Raw genomic sequence first — 19421 nt, 5'->3', positions numbered from 1 at the left:
AACCGGGTTATACAAGGCCCAATAGTGATAAGTTTTATCCTAAATTTGAACTATGATGCTCATATTTTAATATGTAGATTCTAGAACACTCACGTCCTTATTAGTACGAAATGCTATCAAATTCGGTCATGCATATACCTTTTTCTTTTCAAAGATTTCTCTATACATAAGACGAAAGACTACAAGAAATCTAAATTACCCCTTGAAGTTTAGATCTTTACCAAATTGCCCATTGAGAATTTTCGTACTACTGTTATACTTTTCGTATTCGTCATCAATGGCGAAGGTTGCTTAGACCCGGCCCCCCTGTTTTTTTACGCGATAGAGTAAATTTATCCGTTTTCGTCTGAAATTTTTTATACGCAGTGTAAATTTAACTGTTTTCGGCTGAAAATTTTAATACGTAGGGTAAAATTTAGTCTTTTTTGGCAGAAATTTTTTATACATAGTGTAAATTTAGTCGTTTTCGGCCGAATATTTGCGCATGGCCCTCTTCGTTTATGAAATTTTGTATACATTCTGAGCCCCCCCCGGTTGTCTTATTCCAAGCTTCGCCACTGTTCGTCATTCCAGTCCTTCAAATTGGTATCGCACAGGATCAGCACATAAGATAACAAGATGAGGGTGTGATGTTAACAATGCCTAATCCGAGTGTTGATTCTCATGCAAAATATGGCACAATAGTTTAATTTGTTTTTTTTTTTCCAAATACTGTCTTAAATAAAAATATAAAATTAACAAGATATTAAATATGATTATTTTTTCGTTGATGCCCTCAATGGAAATCTGATTTTATATAGCGGCCACAACACACAAGTAAACCCTAGAAATCCCATAATCACAAATCAAAATGTCAGACAACATACCACTCGAAATCGAAGAGGAAATCATCAAAAGGCTTCCTGTCAAATCGTTGATTCAATTCCGGTCGGTCTCCAAAACATGGAAGTCTCTCATCGGCAGCACAGATTTTATTATTAAGCATTACAACGGCCACCACGCTCAGGTGCATCATCTACTAGTAAAGTATGACTACCCTGATTATGATTATAAGAAAAAATATGTTTCACTTATTGATGATGACACTTTACACCAACAGACATTAGTTTCCCTGACTCTTCCCACGTTGGTTAAGAGGCTGCAAGGCCTGAGATGGTCGGCTGCTCTGACGGCTTGATCTGTTTGTACTGCCGCACTAACTCCTATGGCTATCTGAAGGGTGGTACAGTTGTTCTTTGGAATATTTCAATTAGAAAGGCTATTGCTATTGTTGTGCCTGATGTCATAGGACGTATTTATGGAAGTGCTATAGGTTTTGGGGTTTGTCGTAAGACTAATGACCTTAAGATTGTCAAGGTTACATATGTTGATCGTTACATGACGAAGGGTATGGAAACCGTAGCTTCCAACCCTCCCGAGGTTGAGATTTTTACATTAAGCACTGAGGTTTGGAGAAGGTCGTATGGCAATCTCCCTCGTAAATCAATTCATTTTGTCCTCCATAATGAGGTAATTGTGGGTGGAGTTTTTTATTGGCCTGCTGCCGATAGGGGTCCCGATGATGGAGTGTTTCATTATAATATGATGATTTCATTTGATATGACGAGCGAAGAATTTAGAGAAATAACCTTTCCAGATAGTTTAACAAATATTGTTTGGTCTCTGACCATGTATAAGCTAGGAGAGTCTCTTGTTATGGGAAAAGAAGATGATTTTGAAAATTCAGGTCTCGATGTATGGATGATGGGGGGTGGTGATTTAAAATCGTTTACAAAGCTATTCACTATTACACCAGAAATAGATGCTATAGTAGTGGGATTTCGGAGGAGTGGTGAACCTGTAATTGAAACTTCAAATAGATATGGGCCATATGGCTGTGAACAACTTGCTGTTTACAAGCCCAACTCAAAACGCATAGATAATCTTGATGTATGGTTTTTTCAACGTATCCCTACACGGAAACACTACTTTTGCTTGATCAGCAAGATCTTAAGGTTTATAACAGTGTTTTAAATTAAGTGGAATGTTAAGAACAAAAGGCCTTGGATTGATACAAGCAAAGTATAAAGTTTGAGGTGCAATATAAGATCACCCTCAAGTTTCAAGCTGATCTGGTTTCATAACGTTCATCACTTTATATTTGGTATGCCCTTCATCACCCCGCGTTTTCAGAACTAAATTTATGTTTTTTAAGTTTTGATTTTGAATTGCAATTTCCTGTTGCTTTAAACAGATTAATGCTTGTCTTTCTTGGAAGAAAATTTCCATGAACTTGATTTTAAATCTGTCAGCTACTTTGCTACTATTTGGAAGTTTGAATGGATTCTTGATGATTTTATTATTATTATTATTATTATTTAATCCAATCCAGAACAAGCAGAGTCATAAAAGTTTTGGATCAATGCAGTTATGTGCAGCTTTGATTTAAGTAGCACATCAGATTTTTAGTTTTGTATATTTGGTTAAAAAGATTCTAGCTTTGTTGACCTTGAAGTGGTTCGTTTTCAATTTGAATGTAACTAGCAGTTTAGAAATGTGAAGAGTTTATTAGGCCTTTCAATTATCAATTTAACATAACTTGGTAAAGTAAGTTGACATAAATATTTGAGTTCCTCTAGCAAAGATTGCATGTTCGAATTTAGTCTTTGTTGTATTTCTGGCTTTAGCCAACTTGAAGACCAGTGGTGAAGACTCGTACGTTTTCTGAAAAGAGGTTCTCATAGTTACTAAGAGCCTATCTCTTAATGGTTAAGAGATAGCCTTAAGTCTGAATGGTTAAGAGGTAACATTTTAACCATTAAGAGATTATGAGCCAAGAGGTAGTCTCTTAATGACTGTTAAGTGGCTGCCAAACGGCCCCTAAAATAACTTAGTTAGAAGGAATGGATAAAGGAATATAAAATATGACTAACATGACGATGCTCTTGTAAGTTCAAAACCAATATATATGAAGTAAAGAATAAAATTAGGCAAGCTGAAATAAACTGCAGCGGCCCATTGGGCTTAGGACCCAGCAAAAGCAACATTTTATGCAAAATAACCAAACAAAATAGTCACTTTAATAAAAAAAAAATCAAAATCAAAATAGTCCTTCCTTTTCAGGGACTGTTTACCGTTGAATCGGTCAAACCAAAGTGTGTTTAGTTCACTAAAAGGAAACCTTCTCTAAATCAGTTTCGGAGCCTCTTATCTGGTTAGATTTACATACGTGTTGAATGGAGCCTCTTAATCAGCCAGCCTCTTAATGGCTTAGATGGTGGGTTCGAAACAACCCATGAGCCTACCAAATACTAGTTCTTTTAATTTCAGCCAACTATAAGACGCCACATTAGCTCCGTCAATTGAGATGGCTAAGGCTTAGACGCCGCCTTTTGGCTCAAAAAATCATGAACATTATGGTGTGCCCACCATCCAAACAACCAGAGAGCGACACCTGCTACAAATTAGACATTGATTTTTAGTTGTCTTCAAAAGCGCATGACCGAACCTCTCTTTAAACAAAGCTACTGATTGAAGAAATTGGAAAAGATTGGTTTTGGCGGTAAAACCCATATTGATAAGCTTGGTACATTCGAAGCTCGAGGTAAACGGCTCGTTAAAATAAAAGTAAATAATTAAACTTCTTAAAGTTTACGAACTGATTGTAGACACGAACTTGTTATAAAATGATAGACTTAGATTTTTGGTAGGCGTTACCAAGGAAAAAGACCCTAAAACGAGGCTTTGAGACTCGAAACATGCGAACACAAATGAACTATTTTCAAAACCGAGATACATGCCACTTAAAACTCTTTTTGACGTGAAAAAACTTGATGCATATAGTAGTTTAACTAAACAGCATTCAAGCAATAAGTGCACGTATAACAAATTCTCACTGTAGTTGTATGCACAAGTAAACCACGATTTTCTAGGTTGACTAGCATATATCGTAGTTACAAGTTGGACAAAATCACGAAATAGGTTCCTTTGTACAACTTGCATAACAATAAAGGTGGTAAAAACCAAGGTTACTCATACAGCCCGTGTTTAAAATGTGGCAGATGCTCCTATACGACTCATATGGAACCTTATGAATTAGGTGTAACAGTTTCTCACCTCAAATAAATACAATACAAAATTTGTAGCAATTATAGCGAAAATGAAAACTTGTAAGCTTTTGATAATACGCTAAAAAAGGGTTTTCTGTTATAATATTAGCCCTAACTATAACAAGCTTATAAGAGTAATATACAGTCAGGTCCAGATTCTGGCCTAACGGTCGTTCTGACCAATAATTTTTAAAAATTGACCTCTATAATCAAAGCAGTCGTTCGAATATTGTTCAAATGACATGGCCAATGATTTTCAATTTTTAATTTATTTTTTTTTTTGTCAAAATGGCCGTTTGAGTGTTTTGTAGAATATTGTCATTTGAATTATTCTGGCAAATAATTTTCAATTTTTTTTCCCAAAATGGCCGATTGAGTGTTTTGTGGAATAGTGTCATTTGACGACGTGAAATCAGATGGGGTAGTGTAGCTATGTGATTGGAATAGCGGCAGTGGGGACTTTACAACGGTGTCTGCAGCCGTTGCGGCCGCTCCGAATCGAAGTTCTAGTAGATATGTGATTGGAATAGCGGCAGGAGTGTATAGGGAAAATGTGGATGTTGCAAGTAATAAACAGAACTTGATGTTTTTGGGTGCTGGAAGAAGTACAACGTTTATTACTGCTAATAGAAGTGTTGCCGCCAACAGTACTACGTTTAATTCTGCTACTGTCGGTGAGTGGTATTTAACTAATTATGGTTAAATAGTTATGTTTAGAGGGGTACAAATCGGTTTAAAACTCAAATTCGGTTCAGGTTGAAACCGGTTCTATTTGGTTAATAAAAGTCAAAACCGGTTTATGGCCGGTTTCGGTTCAGGTTGAAACTTGAAACTGGTTTCTTGACTATGTACGATCGGTTTTGGTTCGGGTTTTGATCAGTTTCGGTTCGGGATTTGACCGGTTTTTGCTGGTATCGGTTCGGTTAACCGGGTTGGAACAGGTTTTGGGGGAGAAAATTACAAACCGGTTCCGAACCTACGGTTTTACTCGGTTCCAAACTGGTTTCTGCTAATCGGTTTCGGTTCGAATTCCGGGTCGATTCGGTTAACCGATTTATTTGCCCGCCTCTAGTTATGTTTACAAAATATAATTAATAGCAATGTTTTAAGAACCAGGGTTTAATTAACTTATTATATTGGATTGGGCCAAAAAATGGTTCAGCAGGTGAACCGGTAATTTTTGAAAGTTATGGGTTAAAGGTAATTTTTGAAAATTATGGGTCGCAAAATATAAAAAATCTTTTGGGCTTAACACCGATATTTTAGGGTGGAAAAAAAACCGTTAGTTCGATATTCTAACAAACAGTCCAAAAATACCATACCTGGTTAAAAATATCAGCTTGATATGTGAAATCCAGTATTACCAATTCAGCCGGTTGATATTTTTTATATCAATGATTAAGAGTAATTTGGAATTTTTTTTGGATTGGTTTGCTACGCTAGTGAACTTGGACAGTTGGATGGATACATCGAATCTTTGAAAATGTTTGCTACTTTGACTAACAAATCACATCAAGTTTTGCATAATAAATCGTTCTCGATTAATATTGCAAAGTAGATATTTGTCAGCAGTTATGGTGCTTCCATCAAATCCGACGGATTAGAATGACTATTTTAGGTATTATGTTAAAATCATGAGTAAAGTTGAAAGACGGTTGTTAAAATGTTTATTTTAAAGATTTCCCCTTAATATAAACATTAAATAATTCGTAATATAAAGTAACTTAGATATATTATTTATTGATAGTTAAATGAATAAATTGCATATGTTATGTTTAAGTTGATGTGATTTTGCAAGATTTCATTTCTTTATCCAAGTTGTTTGACACGTCATCAAATAAGTTTGCTTACTAGGACATGTGTTTTAGCAAAGCCCTGTCACTCCAACAGCTGGGACACAAAACATGACATGAAAGGAGCAGATGTGAGGCTGGTAGTGGGTGTCGGTGGTTGTTATTTAATTTTTATTTATTATTAATTAATAACATGACTAACAATTTTTCCATTACATTTCACATTTTATCTCACTACATCACATGTTTTGATGTGAAATGCTAAGCCCACGATTGCTTATGTGATGTATACGTAGCGTTTACGTGGTCATTCCACACCTCCCGTAATACGTAGCCAGCTTATACTAGCCACACAAACATATTCTTCGACTTCACTCCTATTAGTCGCAAACTAACTAGTTACATAGTAAGTTAGCATAACTCTAAACCACCTATGAAAATCCAAAATTCCAAAGTAGTCAATTTGAATGAAGCAAATCTATTATATAAAAATGTTTTTTTTCATTATGCATTTAAACCTTGACAAAGATTTCATTTTCTCTATAAATATTTTACTCATATTGTTAAAACATCGTTATTGACACTAATCTCACACCTAATCATGTCTATATGTAGCCGCGGTGGGCTCTGGATTCCTAGCCCGCGATATAACCTTTCAAAACACAGCAGGACCGAACGGGCAACAAGCAGTGGCCCTACGAGTCGGATCAGATCTCTCAGCATTCTACCGATGTGGTATGATAGCATACCAAGACACTCTTTATGTCCACTCAAACCGTCAGTTTTATGTCAACTGTTACATAGCTGGCACAGTTGACTTCATTTTCGGCAATGCTGCAGCCGTTTTGCAAAATTGTGACATCCGTGCCCGTAGACCAAACCCAAGGCAAAGGAACATGGTCACGGCCCAAGGCCGAAGCGACCCAAACCAAAACACGGGGATTGTGATTCAAAGATCAACAATTGGAGCCACTTCCGATTTACAAGCGGTGCAAGCAAACTTTTCGTCGTACCTAGGGCGTCCTTGGCGTAACTTTTCGAGAACTGTTGTGATGCAAACGGATATAAGTGATGTAATAAACCCCGCGGGATGGTTCCCATGGGATGGGGATTTTGCGCTTGCTACATTGTATTATGGTGAGTATCAAAATACTGGGGTGGGGGCGAATACGACTAGCAGAGTGACGTGGCCCGGGTACCGGGTGATTACGAATGTTTCAGAAGCTCAAGGATTTACCGTTGGGAATTTTATTTTCGGTGGTGATTGGTTAGGGAGTACAGGTTTTCCTTTCACTCTTGGGTTGTGATGTTGTGTATGTCAAATAATTGTTGTTACATTGTGATAATAAACATTTGACATTAATTCATGGATTATTGTTAAGTATTTAAAGTGTGTTGTGTGTGTAGGAAAATGTTTTTTGCCCCCATCTTGTGTGTTGAATGGAGCCTCTTAATCAGCCAGCCTCTTAATGGCTTAGATGGTGGGTTCGAAACAACCCATGAGCCTACCAAATACTAGTTCTTTTAATTTCAGCCAACTTTAAGACGCCACATTAGCTCCGTCAATTGAGATGGCTAAGGCTTAGACGCCGCCTTTTGGCTCAAAAAATCATGAACATTATGGTGTGCCCACCATCCAAACAACCAGAGAGCGACACCTGCTACAAATTAGACATTGATTTTTAGTTGTCTTCAAAAGCGCATGACCGAACCTCTCTTTAAACAAAGCTACTGATTGAAGAAATTGGAAAAGATTGGTTTTGGCGGTAAAACCCATATTGATAAGCTTGGTACATTCGAAGCTCGAGGTAAACGGCTCGTTAAAATAAAAGTAAATAATTAAACTTCTTAAGGTTTACGAACTGATTGTAGACACGAACTTGTTATAAAATGATAGACTTAGATTTTTGGTAGGCGTTACCAAGGAAAAAGACCCTAAAACGAGGCTTTGAGACTCGAAACATGCGAACACAAATGAACTATTTTCAAAACCGAGATACATGCCACTTAAAACTCTTTTTGACGTGAAAAAACTTGATGCATATAGTAGTTTAACTAAACAGCATTCAAGCAATAAGTGCACGCATAACAAATTCTCACTGTAGTTGTATGCACAAGTAAACCACGATTTTCTAGGTTGACTAGCATATATCGTAGTTACAAGTTGGACAAAATCACGAAATAGGTTCCTTTGTACAACTTGCATAACATTAAAGGTGGTAAAAACCAAGGTTACTCATACAGCCCGTGTTTAAAATGTGGCAGATGCTCCTATACGACTCATATGGAACCTTATGAATTAGGTGTAACAGTTTCTCACCTCAAATAAATACAATACAAAATTTGTAGCAATTATAGCGAAAATGAAAACTTGTAAGCTTTTGATAATACGATAAAAAAGGGTTTTCTGTTATAATATTAGCCCTAACTATAACAAGCTTATAAGAGTAATATATGAGACTTGGAGTTAACAAGAAACAATGGAATAAGGAAAATATAAGAATATAAACTTTTACTAATGCATTAAATCTATCAAGATACATGGTATTTATAATATCAAAAGAACTGTTCTATATACTATTGGGAGGAGGGGACAAGAGTTAATAATTGATGACAATAATGAAAATGTGTCATACACAAAAAAGTGTCGGTGTTGGTGACAATAATGAAAATGTGTCATACACACAAAAGTGTCGGTGTTCATAACATTTTCATATTTTTCAATGACTCAAATTATTGTGGCAATGAGAAGCCACACAAAAAACATGCCCAAATGCAAATATCCATCAATGCAAACAACCAAAAACCATTAGCTCCTATTACTATTCACGAGTACCCACACAAATTCATTCACTCCTTAGGCTCCACCACACACAAAATTAGCAATGTTCAAGCAACTCTTCTCCGGAGTAATGCCGGATTCCAGCAAGAAGAAAAAGATCTTCTTAACAGTTTTTGCTACATTCCTACTTATCGCACTTATCGCGGCTGTTATCAGCATTGTGGCTGGAGTTAATAACTCCAAGTCCTCTAGCTCTACGTACGACAACTTAAGAGCATCAACTGCTCACACCATTGTGAAATCATCATGTAGTGTCACTCTCCACCCCGAATTATGCTACACCACGCTTTCTAGCGACCCTGATATTACTGAAAAGGTCAAAACGTCGAAAGATTTCATTGAACTAGCTATTAATAAAACAAAAGAGAGAGTCCAAACAAACCACTTGATAATAAAGGGTCTTACAGCTAGGACGAATCTCACGAAACGTGGGAAAATCGCTCTTCATGATTGTCTGGAGATGGTGTCCGAAACATTGGAAGAGCTCGACGAAGTCATAGGTTACCTTAAGGCATATCCTACGAAAAAAGGAACTCGCCGACATGTTGAGGACATAATTACTCTTATGAGCACCACTATAACCAACCAGGTAAGTACAAAAATAATACCCATGACCTATTGGTCTAGCAATTTGGTTTTATTTTTTTGTAAAAAACTAAACTTATGGTTCGGTTTTAGTTTTGCATGTAATAAAAAACCAAAAAACGGAACCGAACCTGATTTATAAATTTTCATTTTTACTTTTTTTAAATAATTTATAAGAATTTAATAAACGTGCAAGTCAAATATTTTATTCCACATGTAAAATAATAAATTAGTTATTAAACTAATAACAAAATGATTTAGACACAAATTCTTTATTTCCAGTGCAAAATTTTCAAGCTCAAATGACAAAACCAGAAAAATCAAAACTGAACTGAACTCAAACCAAAACCGAACGGTTTTAAAATTTTGGTTTTGTATTAATCGAAAACTGACCCAAACTGAACTGTGCACACCCTTAAACGGCGGTTCCAATCCTAGCAAGGTTATGGGATTTCGGGGCGAAAAATTTGCTGTTAGTAAAAAAAACAAAAAAAAATAAATAATATCATAATTATTTTTTTTCCATTCTTTGCTAACCAATTCTATTATCAGGAAACATGCATTGATGGATTCTCCCATGACAAACACGAAAGGACCCTGCGCGAATCAATAATTGACGGTGAGACCAATGCCGGGAAGATGTGCAGCAATTCTTTGGCCTTGATAAAAAACTTGACTGATACAGACAATGCAGACCAATTCAAGACAAAAACAAGAAAATTAATGAATGAAAACAATGCTGAAAACTGGCCCGAGTGGTTGTCCGCAGGCGATAGAAGATTGTTGCAGTCTGGGACTGTGAAACCTGATGTGACTGTGGCTGCGGACGGTAGTGGCAACTTTAGAACGATTTCTGCAGCCGTTGCGGCTGCTCCAACTAGAAGCTCAAAACGACATGTTATTGGAATAGCGGCAGGGGTGTACCGAGAAAACGTTGAGGTCCCGAGTAATAAGTGGAACTTGATGTTTTTGGGTGCTGGACAAAGTAGAACGATTGTCACGGCAAGCAGAAGCGTTGCGGGCGGTAGTACCACCTTCAATTCGGCTACTGTTGGTCAGTAGTTGCTTAGCGTATAGCCATCTGGCATTTAATCCTACACTGTTTAAAACAAAAGTTTATCAAGTTTGACTGTCTAGGTTAGAATGGTGATTCAGAACTTCAGATTCTGGCCAAATGCCGTTTTAAACTATAATATTCAAAGTTTGACTCCTTTTATGTCAGAACGGCAGTCCGGATATTGTTTAGATGGTTGTTCTGACCAATAATTTTCAAAGTTTGATTTTTTTTTTATTATTTTTTGGCAACACAACCGTCTAACTTTACGATGTGAAATCAAATAATTTTCAAAGTTTGACTTTTTTTTTCTTTCGAAATGACTATCTGATTGTTTTGTAGATTGCCTGACTTTTATGGTCAAAACAACCGTCTGTGGATGATGTAGACATGCAGCTATAACACAACCCATATGCTTAAACGTTATTTATTAATCATAATTTTCAAAGTCTAACTCCCATATGGCCAGAAACGTCATCCAGACATTTTTCAGACGGTTACTCTAACCAATAATTTTCAATGTTTGACTTCTTTTTTCTTTTCTAGTTTTTTTGGTCAAAACGATCGTCTGCATTTTTTACATGAAATTAGATAATTTTCAAAGTATGATGTTGTTTTGTCAAAACGCTCGTCTGGGTGTTTTGTGGAACGTCCAACATTTTTTTGTTAAAATGATCGATTATGGTCAGAAAGGTCATCCGGACATTTTTTAGATGGTTATTCTAACCAATAATTTTCAAAGTTTGACTTTTTCTTTTCTTTTCTTTTCTTTCTTTTTTTTTTTTTTGTCAAAACGATGGTCTGAATTTTTTTATATGAAATTAGATAAGTTTCAAATTTTTTTTTTTTGTTTTGTGTCAAAACGCTCGTTTGAGTGTTTTGTGGAATGTCCAGCATTTTTTTTGTTATAATGATCGTTTAAGTTTGATTTTTTTAATTTTTAAAGCAACCTTATGCTTGAACATTTTATATTTTTTATCAACCATAATAAGAAATGAAACATTGAAACCAAATAAAATGATTTCTAATTTAGTTAGCAATGATTTTTCTATTCTACATTTATATCTTGATTGATGAAGCATCATTGTCATACTAATGTCACACTTATTTATATGTACAAGCAGCTGTTGTGGGTGAGGGATTCCTAGCACGTGACATAACCTTTGAAAACAAAGCAGGACCATCGGGCCAACAAGCGGTGGCCCTACGGGTCGGGTCAGACAAGTCATCATTCTACCGATGTGGCATGATAGCATACCAAGACACCCTTTATGTCCACACCAACCGTCAGTTTTATGTCAACTGTTACATAGCCGGCACAGTTGACTTCATTTTCGGCAATGCTGCAGCCGTTTTGCAAGATTGCGACATCCATGCCCGCAAACCCGGGCCAAAACAAAAGAACATGGTCACAGCCCAAGGCCGAACCGACCCAAACCAAAACACTGGGATTGTGATTCAAAAATCAAGAATTGGAGCCACGTCGGATTTAAAACCGGTACAAAAAGACTTTCCAACGTACCTAGGGCGGCCGTGGAAGGAATATTCGAGAACGGTTGTAATGCAAACGACAATAAGTGATGTGATACATCCGGAAGGATGGTTTCCTTGGGACGGGAACTTTGCGATTAATACATTGTATTATGGCGAGTATCAGAACAACGGGGCTGGGGCAGATACGTCAAAAAGAGTGAAGTGGAAGGGGTTCAAGGTGATTACTAGTGCTTCGGAAGCTCGAGGTTTTACCCCCGGAAGCTTTATTGACGGTGGTAGTTGGTTAAAGAACACGGGTTTTCCTTACTCTCTCGGGTTGTAGCGTGTAACATTTTCGTTGGTGTCGAATAAATTGTTTGAATTATTGTGACATTCTGCTAATAAGCATTTGACATTAATTGATGGTTTATTGTTGAGTGCAGTATGTATATAGACTCTTTTCCAGGGGCGTTTCTGATTTGGGTGGGGTGGGGGTGGGGGGTTGATGGTCCCAGGTCCGATCTCCTAGATAGGCCCGAAAATCGTAAAAAAGAAAAACTATATATTTATATATATATGTATATTTAAAAAAAACTGTATTTTTAATAAAAGAAACAACACCAACCCATTTTTAATAAAAGAAATCAAAATTACTATTATATTATTTTTTTTTTAATTTAGGTTATCGAATTTATATTTTATACTTAAGGTTTATATTTTTACTGGCCTTTGATTCGAAATATTTTAACAATTCTCGGATGGCCATGCTCCTTTCTTGTGGGCTCCTGCCAATTTATTGAAGCCCGTAACTTTGTATCACATCAGCCCCGAATAAATATTAGTAAATGCGACCTAACACACATTTGTTTTTTATGTCATCCACTCCCACAATAAATATCGGACCAGTTCGGTTCATTTTATTATATATATTGTATAGTATAAAAGATAACTTTGAAGTCTCAGGGCCTTATATTGGGTCACTTGACAGCACTTTAGTGGTTGCAGACATTTTTTTTTTTGGTTTCTTTGTTTAGCTATTGTACAGCAAGGAATACGACGTAAATTGACCGAATGTCAATTTTGTTTTTTTAGTTTCAGTACTATAACGAATGTTATGGAAGACAGCAATACGTATACGAATAACGTCAGATCTATCGATGATGCGATCAAAGACTCGTAATTTCAATATCCGTGTAATGCAAGAAGCTTCGCAACAAAAGAGTATATGTATATCCGAGGTAAAACTGAGCAAACAAAATAGATGAACAAAGAGAACGCTATAGGATTTTAAAATTGAAATCAAATATTGTCGGAAAAGTAAAACAAAAACATATAATATTAAGCACACCAGCACAAAAATGCAAGTATATTTTTATAATCTTCCTCGATTCATGCAATGACTTAGATAGTTAAGGTAAGTAAGGTATCATATCTATGAGATCAAAAGAAGAGTGGTTCGGTTTGTTGATTTCTGTTAAAAAAAAGTTGTTCTGCTCGTTTATTTTTGTTAAAAAAGTTGTTCAGTTCGTTTAGTTTTGTTAAAAAAATTTGCTTGGTTCGTTAATTTTTGTTAAAAAAATTGGTTCAATTCGCTTTCTTTTTGTTAAAAAAAAGTGGTTCGATTCGTTTATTTTTGTTAGAAAAGTAGTTCCGTTCATTTATTTTGGTTAGAATATTTTAATTTTAATTTAAAATTATTTTTTTACCACATAAGCAGTTCATATCACTATTTTTGTCACATCATCGTACACATCATCATCCACGCCATAAAAAAACTAACGAGACCCAACCCAGTTAATGAAAAGCTCGTTGGCGGCCAATAGGTTGAAACGTAGAACTATTGTGGTACATTTTTAAAGTTTGGCTTAACACTGTCAATAAGACAAAGTTTGAATTATTAAAATCCGATATCCTTGTAGAATAAAAATTCAAAGTATTTATTACAAGGACATACATATAATTAATGTTTTACTCCTCAAATAATATTCATAATTTGAAAATTATTTGCAGGCTTAATACAAAAATCTGTAGGAATTATTGTGACAATGAAAAGTTGTAAGCTTATGATAATAAGTTAAAAGCATTATTGTTGTTATGGATATTTTTCAATGATTCTAACTATAGTAGGTACAAGATGATCCACATATAATAAAACATGTACAACTACATATATACATAAAAAATGCAAACAGCCAAACACCAACTATTGATCACAATATCTCCTACAAATCCATTCAAGCAATGATCAAGCAACTCTTCCTTGGAGTAATGCCGGATTCCGTCACGAAAAAATATATATTCTTCATAGTTTTGGCTTCAATCCTGCTTATTGCGGCTGCTACATCCGATAACATAAGAGAATCAGCGACTCACGACATCGTGAAATCATCGTGTAGTGTCACCCTCCATCCGGAATTATGCTACTCCACGCTTTCCAGCGTCCCTGATATTACTGGAAAACTTAAAACGTCTAAAGATGTGGTCGAACTGGCTATTAATCAAACGAAAGATAGGATCCAAAAGAATCATTTGATCATAAAGAATCTTACGGCTAGGACGAATCTCACGACACGTGGGAAAATCGCTCTGCAGGATTGTTTGGAGATGGTAGCTGATACATTGGAAGAGCTCGACGAAGTCATAGGTCACCTGAAAACATATCATAGGAAAAATGGAAATCGTCGGCTTGTTGATGACATAATTACTCTTATGAGCACTACTATAACCAACCAGGTAAATACCCAAAGGGTTAGCTACTAACATACCGTCAGACATCTAATCCCACATCGTTCAAATGGCCGTCTGGATAGAGGTCAAACGGTCGTTTTGACCAAAGGTTTTCAGTTTTCAAGCTTGACCGTCTATAGTCAGATCCAGATTCTAACCAAACGGTTGTTCTGACCAATAATTTTTAAAATTTGACCGTCTGGATAGAGGTCAAAACGGTCGTTTTGACCAAAGGTTTTCATTTTTCAAGCTTGACCGTCTACAGTCAGGTCCAGAATCTGACCAATCGGTCGTTCTGACCAATAATTTTTAAAATTTGACCGTCTGGGTAGAGGTCAAACGGTCGTATTGACCAAAGGTTTTCAATTCTCAAGTTTGATCGTCTACAGTCAGGTCCAGATTCTGGCCTAACGGTCGTTCTGACCAATAATTTTTAAAAATTGACCTCTATAATCAAAGCAGTCGTTCGAATATTGTTCAAATGACATGGCCAATGATTTTCAATTTTTAATTTATTTTTTTTTTTGTCAAAATGGCCGTTTGAGTGTTTTGTAGAATATTGTCATTTGAATTATTCTGGCAAATAATTTTCAATTTTTTTTCCCAAAATGGCCGATTGAGTGTTTTGTGGAATAGTGTCATTTGACGACGTGAAATCAGATGGGGTAGTGTAGCTATGTGATTGGAATAGCGGCAGTGGGGACTTTACAACGGTGTCTGCAGCCGTTGCGGCCGCTCCGAATCGAAGTTCTAGTAGATATGTGATTGGAATAGCGGCAGGAGTGTATAGGGAAAATGTGGATGTTGCAAGTAATAAACAGAACTTGATGTTTTTGGGTGCTGGAAGAAGTACAACGTTTATTACTGCTAATAGAAGTGTTGCCGCCAACAGTACTACGTTTAATTCTGCTACTGTCGGTGAGTGGTATTTAACTAATTATGGTTAAATAGTTATGTTTAGAGGGGTACAAATCGGTTTAAAACTCAAATTCGGTTCAGGTTGAAACCGGTTCTATTTGGTTAATAAAAGTCAAAACCGGTTTATGGCCGGTTTCGGTTCAGGTTGAAACTTGAAACTGGTTTCTTGACTATGTACGATCGGTTTTGGTTCGGGTTTTGATCAGTTTCGGTTCGGGATTTGACCGGTTTTTGCTGGTATCGGTTCGGTTAACCGGGTTGGAACAGGTTTTGGGGGAGAAAATTACAAACCGGTTCCGAACCTACGGTTTTACTCGGTTCCAAACTGGTTTCTGCTAATCGGTTTCGGTTCGAATTCCGGGTCGATTCGGTTAACCGATTTATTTGCCCGCCTCTAGTTATGTTTACAAAATATAATTAATAGCAATGTTTTAAGAACCAGGGTTTAATTAACTTATTATATTGGATTGGGCCAAAAAATGGTTCAGCAGGTGAACCGGTAATTTTTGAAAGTTATGGGTTAAAGGTAATTTTTGAAAATTATGGGTCGCAAAATATAAAAAATCTTTTGGGCTTAACACCGATATTTTAGGGTGGAAAAAAAACCGTTAGTTCGATATTCTAACAAACAGTCCAAAAATACCATACCTGGTTAAAAATATCAGCTTGATATGTGAAATCCAGTATTACCAATTCAGCCGGTTGATATTTTTTATATCAATGATTAAGAGTAATTTGGAATTTTTTTTGGATTGGTTTGCTACGCTAGTGAACTTGGACAGTTGGATGGATACATCGAATCTTTGAAAATGTTTGCTACTTTGACTAACAAATCACATCAAGTTTTGCATAATAAATCGTTCTCGATTAATATTGCAAAGTAGATATTTGTCAGCAGTTATGGTGCTTCCATCAAATCCGACGGATTAGAATGACTATTTTAGGTATTATGTTAAAATCATGAGTAAAGTTGAAAGACGGTTGTTAAAATGTTTATTTTAAAGATTTCCCCTTAATATAAACATTAAATAATTCGTAATATAAAGTAACTTAGATATATTATTTATTGATAGTTAAATGAATAAATTGCATATGTTATGTTTAAGTTGATGTGATTTTGCAAGATTTCATTTCTTTATCCAAGTTGTTTGACACGTCATCAAATAAGTTTGCTTACTAGGACATGTGTTTTAGCAAAGCCCTGTCACTCCAACAGCTGGGACACAAAACATGACATGAAAGGAGCAGATGTGAGGCTGGTAGTGGGTGTCGGTGGTTGTTATTTAATTTTTATTTATTATTAATTAATAACATGACTAACAATTTTTCCATTACATTTCACATTTTATCTCACTACATCACATGTTTTGATGTGAAATGCTAAGCCCACGATTGCTTATGTGATGTATACGTAGCGTTTACGTGGTCATTCCACACCTCCCGTAATACGTAGCCAGCTTATACTAGCCACACAAACATATTCTTCGACTTCACTCCTATTAGTCGCAAACTAACTAGTTACATAGTAAGTTAGCATAACTCTAAACCACCTATGAAAATCCAAAATTCCAAAGTAGTCAATTTGAATGAAGCAAATCTATTATATAAAAATGTTTTTTTTTCATTATGCATTTAAACCTTGACAAAGATTTCATTTTCTCTATAAATATTTTACTCATATTGTTAAAACATCGTTATTGACACTAATCTCACACCTAATCATGTCTATATGTAGCCGCGGTGGGCTCTGGATTCCTAGCCCGCGATATAACCTTTCAAAACACAGCAGGACCGAACGGGCAACAAGCAGTGGCCCTACGAGTCGGATCAGATCTCTCAGCATTCTACCGATGTGGTATGATAGCATACCAAGACACTCTTTATGTCCACTCAAACCGTCAGTTTTATGTCAACTGTTACATAGCTGGCACAGTTGACTTCATTTTCGGCAATGCTGCAGCCGTTTTGCAAAATTGTGACATCCGTGCCCGTAGACCAAACCCAAGGCAAAGGAACATGGTCACGGCCCAAGGCCGAAGCGACCCAAACCAAAACACGGGGATTGTGATTCAAAGATCAACAATTGGAGCCACTTCCGATTTACAAGCGGTGCAAGCAAACTTTTCGTCGTACCTAGGGCGTCCTTGGCGTAACTTTTCGAGAACTGTTGTGATGCAAACGGATATAAGTGATGTAATAAACCCCGCGGGATGGTTCCCATGGGATGGGGATTTTGCGCTTGCTACATTGTATTATGGTGAGTATCAAAATACTGGGGTGGGGGCGAATACGACTAGCAGAGTGACGTGGCCCGGGTACCGGGTGATTACGAATGTTTCAGAAGCTCAAGGATTTACCGTTGGGAATTTTATTTTCGGTGGTGATTGGTTAGGGAGTACAGGTTTTCCTTTCACTCTTGGGTTGTGATGTTGTGTATGTCAAATAATTGTTGTTACATTGTGATAATAAACATTTGACATTAATTCATGGATTATTGTTAAGTATTTAAAGTGTGTTGTGTGTGTAGGAAAATGTTTTTTGCCCCCATCTTGTGTGTTGAATGGAGCCTCTTAATCAGCCAGCCTCTTAATGGCTTAGATGGTGGGTTCGAAACAACCCATGAGCCTACCAAATACTAGTTCTTTTAATTTCAGCCAACTTTAAGACGCCACATTAGCTCCGTCAATTGAGATGGCTAAGGCTTAGACGCCGCCTTTTGGCTCAAAAAATCATGAACATTATGGTGTGCCCACCATCCAAACAACCAGAGAGCGACACCTGCTACAAATTAGACATTGATTTTTAGTTGTCTTCAAAAGCGCATGACCGAACCTCTCTTTAAACAAAGCTACTGATTGAAGAAATTGGAAAAGATTGGTTTTGGCGGTAAAACCCATATTGATAAGCTTGGTACATTCGAAGCTCGAGGTAAACGGCTCGTTAAAATAAAAGTAAATAATTAAACTTCTTAAGGTTTACGAACTGATTGTAGACACGAACTTGTTATAAAATGATAGACTTAGATTTTTGGTAGGCGTTACCAAGGAAAAAGACCCTAAAACGAGGCTTTGAGACTCGAAACATGCGAACACAAATGAACTATTTTCAAAACCGAGATACATGCCACTTAAAACTCTTTTTGACGTGAAAAAACTTGATGCATATAGTAGTTTAACTAAACAGCATTCAAGCAATAAGTGCACGCATAACAAATTCTCACTGTAGTTGTATGCACAAGTAAACCACGATTTTCTAGGTTGACTAGCATATATCGTAGTTACAAGTTGGACAAAATCACGAAATAGGTTCCTTTGTACAACTTGCATAACATTAAAGGTGGTAAAAACCAAGGTTACTCATACAGCCCGTGTTTAAAATGTGGCAGATGCTCCTATACGACTCATATGGAACCTTATGAATTAGGTGTAACAGTTTCTCACCTCAAATAAATACAATACAAAATTTGTAGCAATTATAGCGAAAATGAAAACTTGTAAGCTTTTGATAATACGATAAAAAAGGGTTTTCTGTTATAATATTAGCCCTAACTATAACAAGCTTATAAGAGTAATATATGAGACTTGGAGTTAACAAGAAACAATGGAATAAGGAAAATATAAGAATATAAACTTTTACTAATGCATTAAATCTATCAAGATACATGGTATTTATAATATCAAAAGAACTGTTCTATATACTATTGGGAGGAGGGGACAAGAGTTAATAATTGATGACAATAATGAAAATGTGTCATACACAAAAAAGTGTCGGTGTTGGTGACAATAATGAAAATGTGTCATACACACAAAAGTGTCGGTGTTCATAACATTTTCATATTTTTCAATGACTCAAATTATTGTGGCAATGAGAAGCCACACAAAAAACATGCCCAAATGCAAATATCCATCAATGCAAACAACCAAAAACCATTAGCTCCTATT

At 36.2% G+C, this 19421-nt stretch overlaps 4 protein-coding genes and 1 pseudogene across 4 annotated transcripts; all 5 read left to right on the top strand.

Annotated features, from left to right (window-relative positions):
• Nucleotides 1–1152: 1152 nt before the first annotated feature.
• On the top strand, nt 1153–2013 carry LOC143595357 (F-box protein CPR1-like). Its single transcript, XM_077074389.1, has one exon. It carries the CDS (start codon nt 1153–1155, stop codon nt 2011–2013), a length of 861 nt encoding a protein of 286 aa, XP_076930504.1.
• Nucleotides 2014–4541: 2528 nt separating this feature from the next.
• LOC143595350 (pectinesterase-like) lies at nt 4542–7188 on the top strand. Its single transcript, XM_077074384.1, has 2 exons — nt 4542–4762; nt 6497–7188. The coding sequence occupies exons 1-2, from the start codon at nt 4672–4674 to the stop codon at nt 7186–7188; spliced, it is 783 nt and encodes a 260-aa protein (XP_076930499.1). The 5' UTR covers nt 4542–4671.
• A 1578-nt stretch (nt 7189–8766) lies between these two features.
• On the top strand, nt 8767–12178 carry LOC143595349 (pectinesterase-like). Its single transcript, XM_077074383.1, has 3 exons — nt 8767–9312; nt 9861–10362; nt 11487–12178. Exons 1-3 carry the CDS (start codon nt 8767–8769, stop codon nt 12176–12178), a joined length of 1740 nt encoding a protein of 579 aa, XP_076930498.1.
• A 1898-nt stretch (nt 12179–14076) lies between these two features.
• LOC143595348 (pectinesterase/pectinesterase inhibitor U1 pseudogene) lies at nt 14077–14662 on the top strand (annotated as a pseudogene).
• A 597-nt stretch (nt 14663–15259) lies between these two features.
• LOC143595347 (pectinesterase-like) lies at nt 15260–17907 on the top strand. The gene is made up of 2 exons (XM_077074381.1): nt 15260–15480; nt 17216–17907. Exons 1-2 carry the CDS (start codon nt 15390–15392, stop codon nt 17905–17907), a joined length of 783 nt encoding a protein of 260 aa, XP_076930496.1. The 5' UTR covers nt 15260–15389.
• The last annotated feature ends 1514 nt before the right edge of the window (nt 17908–19421 follow it).

Source organism: Bidens hawaiensis, unplaced genomic scaffold, assembly GCF_021521415.1.
Source record: "Bidens hawaiensis isolate Kalapana, Puna unplaced genomic scaffold, B.hawaiensis_p1.1 tig00044923_1, whole genome shotgun sequence".
Classification (NCBI taxonomy): domain Eukaryota; kingdom Viridiplantae; phylum Streptophyta; class Magnoliopsida; order Asterales; family Asteraceae; genus Bidens; species Bidens hawaiensis.
Note: the sequence above shows the minus strand (reverse complement) of the source record. Positions and strands in the feature narration are given on the sequence as shown.

Coding starts and splice junctions, on each gene's coding strand:
- LOC143595357 (XM_077074389.1), top strand. CDS start 1,153: ATGGTCGGCTGCTCTGACGGCTTGATCTGTTTGTACTGCCGCACTAAC.
- LOC143595350 (XM_077074384.1), top strand. CDS start 4,672: ATGTTTTTGGGTGCTGGAAGAAGTACAACGTTTATTACTGCTAATAGA. Junction 4,763..6,496: donor GTTTAATTCTGCTACTGTCG/GTGAGTGGTATT, acceptor GTCTATATGTAG/CCGCGGTGGGCTCTGGATTC.
- LOC143595349 (XM_077074383.1), top strand. CDS start 8,767: ATGTTCAAGCAACTCTTCTCCGGAGTAATGCCGGATTCCAGCAAGAAG. Junction 9,313..9,860: donor GCACCACTATAACCAACCAG/GTAAGTACAAAA, acceptor TTCTATTATCAG/GAAACATGCATTGATGGATT. Junction 10,363..11,486: donor CTTCAATTCGGCTACTGTTG/GTCAGTAGTTGC, acceptor ATGTACAAGCAG/CTGTTGTGGGTGAGGGATTC.
- LOC143595347 (XM_077074381.1), top strand. CDS start 15,390: ATGTTTTTGGGTGCTGGAAGAAGTACAACGTTTATTACTGCTAATAGA. Junction 15,481..17,215: donor GTTTAATTCTGCTACTGTCG/GTGAGTGGTATT, acceptor GTCTATATGTAG/CCGCGGTGGGCTCTGGATTC.